The sequence below is a fragment of the Spea bombifrons genome, chromosome 11 (genome assembly GCF_027358695.1).
Source record: "Spea bombifrons isolate aSpeBom1 chromosome 11, aSpeBom1.2.pri, whole genome shotgun sequence".
NCBI lineage: Eukaryota > Metazoa > Chordata > Amphibia > Anura > Pelobatidae > Spea > Spea bombifrons.
This window is the reverse complement of record NC_071097.1, coordinates 36,639,857-36,645,856: the sequence shown is the minus strand read 5'-3', so window position 1 is coordinate 36,645,856 and position 6,000 is coordinate 36,639,857. Positions and strand designations below refer to the sequence as shown.

Here is a 6,000-nt window from a genome sequence, read left to right as displayed (position 1 = left end):
GGTGAGTTTGTGGCGATGTCCTCTAGCAGCCCCAGGGCATTTGTTTGGTGTGCCAGGTGGCCCATCGGGGCCTGGGCATCATCATTCATTGACACAGAAGGACCTCTTTTTAAAAAGCTTCTGTTCTAACTTCCCACCCATTGTCCTGAGTGTCTTGTTTTTATGGTCTTGTCTGGTGATTCCTCATTTGAGATCTTGGAGCATCAACGACACCTCAGCGGCTAAACTTCAACCTCACTCTCAGCTCCCAAGGGCCCTTCCAGCCACAGAAACGTGTGACACCGAGGAGATGGAAATGAATGGAAATTAATGGATTAAAGGATATGTTGATAGCACACGTTTTACCTAAGGGTTTGGACAAAGGGCCTGATAAAACTAGAACGGACAGACTAAGACAACTCGATAACATTAGGGAAAGAGGGTCCGGCTCACAAGCGGGCAACCACAAAGGTTCAAATTGTGTTGAGCTGACAGTCGAGTCAACTTGCCAAGGTCAACCCGACAGAGTTGGCAGAAGAGTGACAAACTGTTTACTTCTTCAACTTGGCTGCCAATTTGGAATCCATTAAAGTCGACTCTACTCAAGTCTACTGGACTGCCAACTCCTAGCTCTGAAAAGCAGAACGTCTCGTCTATTCACAGACAGTAAAGCAGAGCCCGGCTGGCTTTTGAGTTGTTCGACAAAATCAACTCAATGTCACAGGAGGCGAAGAATTGACCCAAAACTCCATTGAACCCAATATGGCTCCTCAACTAGATGATGAACTCGACCGCTCATTCCGTTGACTGACAAACTCAACCTCTTAGCTTCACGATCCATTCGACTGATTGACTCAATGGTCAGGAACTCAGCTTGACCCAACCTGACAGGAGACTCGCCTTTAACGACTCAACAGCACTCAACTCAGTTTGAGTGCCACTCAACTTTATATAGACAGGGTTGTAATTCTAATTGATTTAGTTAAGTGCCATCAAGCTGTTTCCAGTTAAGTCCGTCTGTCTCACCCAAACTTTTGGAACTTGACTTGTGGCTTTGAGTTAACATCTCCGACATACCTCAAAAAGAATATGGCAGCAAATAAAGAACTTTCTCCTAATAAAGAGCCAAAGCATTCGATGGCGAATGGTATAGTTTTCTATATTAACACATATTACTCTTTGGAATGTGAGCTCCTGGGATCACCACGTCCGAAGTATCAGAGATAACATCACCGAAATATTCAGTGATCGATTCTCTCGGACGCTGGGATGACTTCACTCTTCTTTTTAGAACGCTCTGTCATTCAGGAGTTCCGTGCCTCCCCTCATCCCATCCCAACGCTTCCGTCACGTCTGATACCCCTCCATATGTACAGAAATAGCCCCTCTTCCGACCTGGCAGCTATAAAAGCCAACTCTCCCCCCCGTCTCCCTCTATAGAAGGTCAGTCGCAAGAGTAGAGTTGGTTTTTGAGAACGGGACATTAATGTGAGCGGCTGTCAGCTGTCCACCCGACCGAGCTGCCTGGATTATCAGACTCCGCACCCTTTTCTAAGGCGTATTTATTTTTGGGGTGTATAGAACCGGTTTCAGAATGAATGTGGTACCCTGTGCCCGCTGTGGTTATGGAGTATATCCGCCCGAGAAGATAAACTGTATAGACCAGGTTAGTGAGCAATATCAATCATTCCAAATGTGATGCATTCGTCGCTCAGATATTAATAGAATTATTTCTCTTAAACCTTAAAAAGTTGGTTAAACCGAAGGTGCTGCTTTCTTTTAGTGTAGAAAACTTTTTTTGGTCCCCTTATGACATTATTTGCGCTGAACGTTCTTTTCTGTTGTGTATTAAAAGTAGAGTTTGAGATAATTAGAGACGGATAAAAACAGTTGACGTTATAGTTGGATTATTTATCAAACCTTAATCAGTCGTTGGTCTCGTCGTAGATTCAGGAGCCGTATGTCTATCCCATGCATGTTTAATACCCTCACTGTATTACCCTCTACCACTTCTGCCTGGAGGCTGTTCAATTTACCCTCCCAGTTAAGTTATCAAAAAGTTGCCAAGCAGATTAATAAAAGATCGTCTGTGATTTCCCCGGGAGAACTGTGACTTAATCCGTAAAACAGCCAATTATATTCTCTTGACAGATAAACTACTGTTCAAACGTTTGGAGTCGCTTAGAAATGTCCTTGTTTTTGAAAGAAAAGTACATTTAATCCATTAAAATAACATGAAATGGATCAGAAATCCAGCGCAGACGGGGTTAATGCTGTAAATGACTATTTTATCTGGAAATGGCTGATTTGTAATGGAATCTCTTCAAAGGCTTACAGAGGCCTTTATCACTCCCATCACTCCTGCGTTCCAACGGCCCTTTATCACTCCCATCACTCCTGTGTTCCAATGGCCCTTTATCACTCCCATCACTCCTGTGCCCCAATGGCCCTTTATCACTCCCATCACTCCTGTGTCCCAATGGCCCTTTATCACTCCCATCACTCCTGTGTTCCAATGGCCCTTTATCACTCCCATCACTCCTGTGCCCCAATGGGCCTTTATCACTCCCATCACTCCTGTGCCCCAATGGCCCTTTATCACTCCCATCACTCCTGGGTTCCAATGGCCCTTTATCACTCCCATCACTCCTGTGTTCCAATGGCCCTTTATCACTCCCATCACTCCTGTGCCCCAATGGCCCTTTATCACTCCCATCACTCCTGTGCCCCAATGGCCCTTTATCACTCCCATCACTCCTGTGTTCCAATGGCCCTTTATCACTCCCATCACTCCTGTGTCCCAATGGCCCTTTATCACTCCCATCACTCCTGTGTTCCAATGGCCCTTTATCACTCCCATCACTCCTGTGCCCCAATGGCCCTTTATCACTCCCATCACTCCTGGGTTCCAATGGCCCTTTATCACTCCCATCACTCCTGTGTTCCAATGGCCCTTTATCACTCCCATCACTCCTGTGCCCCAATGGCCCTTTATCACTCCCATCACTCCTGTGCCCCAATGGCCCTTTATCACTCCCATCACTCCTGTGTTCCAATGGCCCTTTATCACTCCCATCACTCCTGGGTTCCAATGGCACATCAAGTGTACATTGAGCTCTGAAGCAATAAAAAATACTTTATGTTTCTTATTATGCGGCTCCATTGTCTGACACTGGAATGAATAAATTCACATTTGTTCCAAGTCTTGTATTTATTACTATTATCTATAATGAAAAGAATGTAATAAAACAGGTGAAGAATTAACAGAATTCATACGCATCAGCATTAGATAATAGCAAGTGTGACAGGATCTTTTTTTCCAAAAATAGTAGGATTTTTGTTTTATTAAAGATGCTGTTCCACCCGCTCTGCTGAATTTGCAGCTTTTATAACTAAATGCAGCATTAGAAACATTGTTCCTCATACCTTCTAGGAAATGAATTTGCCTCATACCAATTTTTTAAATCGGGAACACTGTATGGTCATGTGACACAAAGGGAGGCACTGATTGGTCGTCACTATAGAAAGTGAAACAAAAAAGGCTTCTTAAAAGTTTCTGGGCTGTTTTTAATAAAACTCCAGAAGAAACAATAAATTGATAGATAGACTTGTGAAGGTATATTTAGCATGCTAGGCGGTGAAACTAATGTTCTGTGTAATTGGAACAGCACCTTTAAACACAAATAGTTTATTGTCTTCTTTTATGTTAAAATACAACAAAATGACATTAGAAAGGAAAAAAACCAATATTAGTCTATTTTAAAAATGGTCACAAAATGCAGGATTTATATAGACTAAAAACTATGAAAAAATAAAAAATTGAAGCAAAAATAGTATTTAGTCTGTGACATTATTACAATCACAAGACGCAGGGATGGCCCTAGGGTTTCTAGCCCCCTAGGCAAACAATGTTCGGCGCCCCCTGCTGTATCCGTGTACCTGCTGACATAGGGGAGAACCTGGTTGTGCTGCCCCCTACAGCTCAGCCCATAGGCAGCTGCCCCAGGTCTATCCCTGATATGATAAAGGAGGGGATAAATATGTTCATGGACCAATTTTTCATCTTTAACCCCTTAAGGACAATGGGCGGTCCCTAAACCCATGGAAAACAATGCATGTACGGGCTTTGTCATTAAAGGGTTAAATTTAGTTTGCTCTCGGCAGATCTCATGAACCAGAATCACAGGAAGGGGTTCTGAACACTTGGGCGTCAGGTTTCCATGTCTCGAGAAGCTAAATTCACCTCCTCAGCTGTTGCAGTTAGCGGACCCGATCCGTTACGGGAATTTCTGTTAGAAGGATTCTATTCTGAGATTGGGATATTGTGTCGTTACGATGTCATTTTGTAACAAGCAACAGACACAGAGGTCACATAATTAAGGTTTTGTGCGGCACTCTATAGGGTTTGAGAGGTTGGTAGATACATAGAACAGCCTCCCAGCAGATGTGGTAAATACAGTGAGGGAATTTAAGCATGAATGGGATAGACATACAGCAGGAGATATGAGTGACTAGATGGGCCAAATGGGGCCGAATGGGTTTGATCTGCTGGCATGTAGTCTACCTCCAGTTGTCTGATATATGTGTCCTTGGAGTTACCATAAGAAGCTTCTTAGGAAGCTTCTTAGAATTTTTATAGCTAATCAAAAATGTGAAATTATATATTTAATGTTTATTGATGAATCTGCTGCACCATTAAATCTAAAAGTTAAATCTATCGCTAAAGTGGGACCTGTAAATATCTTTGCGTAAAACCCTTTAAAGTCCATTTAGCCTCTGTTTGCATGGAGAACATGGGAATTATACCAAAAAAAACCCAAAATGTAACAGAACTGAGTGATCGCTGATGAATAAATAATGCTAGAAGCAGACAAAAAAGTTACAGTTTCCAGGAATACATCAGATTTGGAGATGCGTTCTAGATCTAAAAGGGTTCTAGGTTCCTCAAACAATGGTTAGATATTTGGAGCTTAAAAACTCAACAAAACACGATACTGTAGATTAAAAAAGTAAATCCTGAAGACATTTGCACGTCGGTATAAAATAAAAGGCTGTCCATTAACTCCATCCTGTCTTCCTTTTGTAGATATGGCACAAGGCTTGCTTCCATTGTGAGACCTGCAAGATGATCCTCACGGTTAATAACTTTGTGAGCTACCAGAAGAGGCCATATTGCCAGGCGTACGTATTCTCAAACCTAGCAGACTAGTCGTTTTATTGAATCGCTGTTTTCTTTAGTGATACAAAGTATCACCGATCTGATTTCCACAATGGAATGAATGACCCGCCTTGGAGAGGACGTTAGCCCCGGATATCGGGGAGAAGAGACGAGAAGGAAATGTAACAGGGCAATGTGTTACTTATTGTATCGCTGCCTTAATGTTGTTGATTAGATTTTTCCACTTAGTTGGAAAACCAACTTTAAGCTAAATTGAATTGTTTTTTCAGCAAAAATGTTAAATTAAGTAAAGCTTAAACAAAAAAATTATAAAAATGTGACCCTTTTTTCTTTTTTTGGGGGGACCGCAGACACAACCCGAAAAACAACACTTTTACAAGCGTTTACGAGACCCCAGTGAACATTCACGTAAAGAAGCAGTCCCAGGCCGTTAGCGAGGTGAGTTTTAGTCTTCTTTGTCCCAGTATGTGCGGGATTATTGAACGTATACATAATAACCTGTGGCTTTGACACACGGGGAACATTTAAAACCATGATATCATTCTACAAATACATATGTGGACAATACAGCTGCTGTCCGATAGATACCCTTAACTACAGGCTAGAGAATATATAATATATAATATGAGGAATATACAGGGATATAACGGGTTATAAGGACGGGATTAGTCATACGGCCGGAGAGTATATAATATATAATATGAGGAATATACAGGGATATAACGGGTTATAAGGACGGGATTAGTTATACGGGCCGGAGAGTATATAATATATAATATGAGGAATATACAGGATATAACGGGTTATAAGGACGGGATTAGTTATACGGCCGGAGAGTATAT

At 42.0% G+C, this 6,000-nt stretch overlaps 1 protein-coding gene across 3 annotated transcripts in view; it reads left to right on the top strand.

Moving 5' to 3' along the window:
• The first annotated feature begins 1,511 nt into the window (after positions 1-1,511).
• NRAP (nebulin related anchoring protein) overlaps positions 1,512-6,000 on the top strand; it is a 38,568-nt gene continuing 34,079 nt past the window's right edge. For all 3 annotated transcript variants that reach the window (XM_053450858.1, XM_053450856.1, XM_053450857.1), the window contains exons 1-3: positions 1,512-1,645; positions 5,066-5,160; positions 5,509-5,596. In XM_053450858.1, the coding sequence (XP_053306833.1) occupies positions 1,574-1,645; positions 5,066-5,160; positions 5,509-5,596 (255 nt within the window). In that variant the 5' untranslated portion in view covers positions 1,512-1,573. The remainder of the gene's footprint in view (positions 1,646-5,065; positions 5,161-5,508; positions 5,597-6,000) is intronic.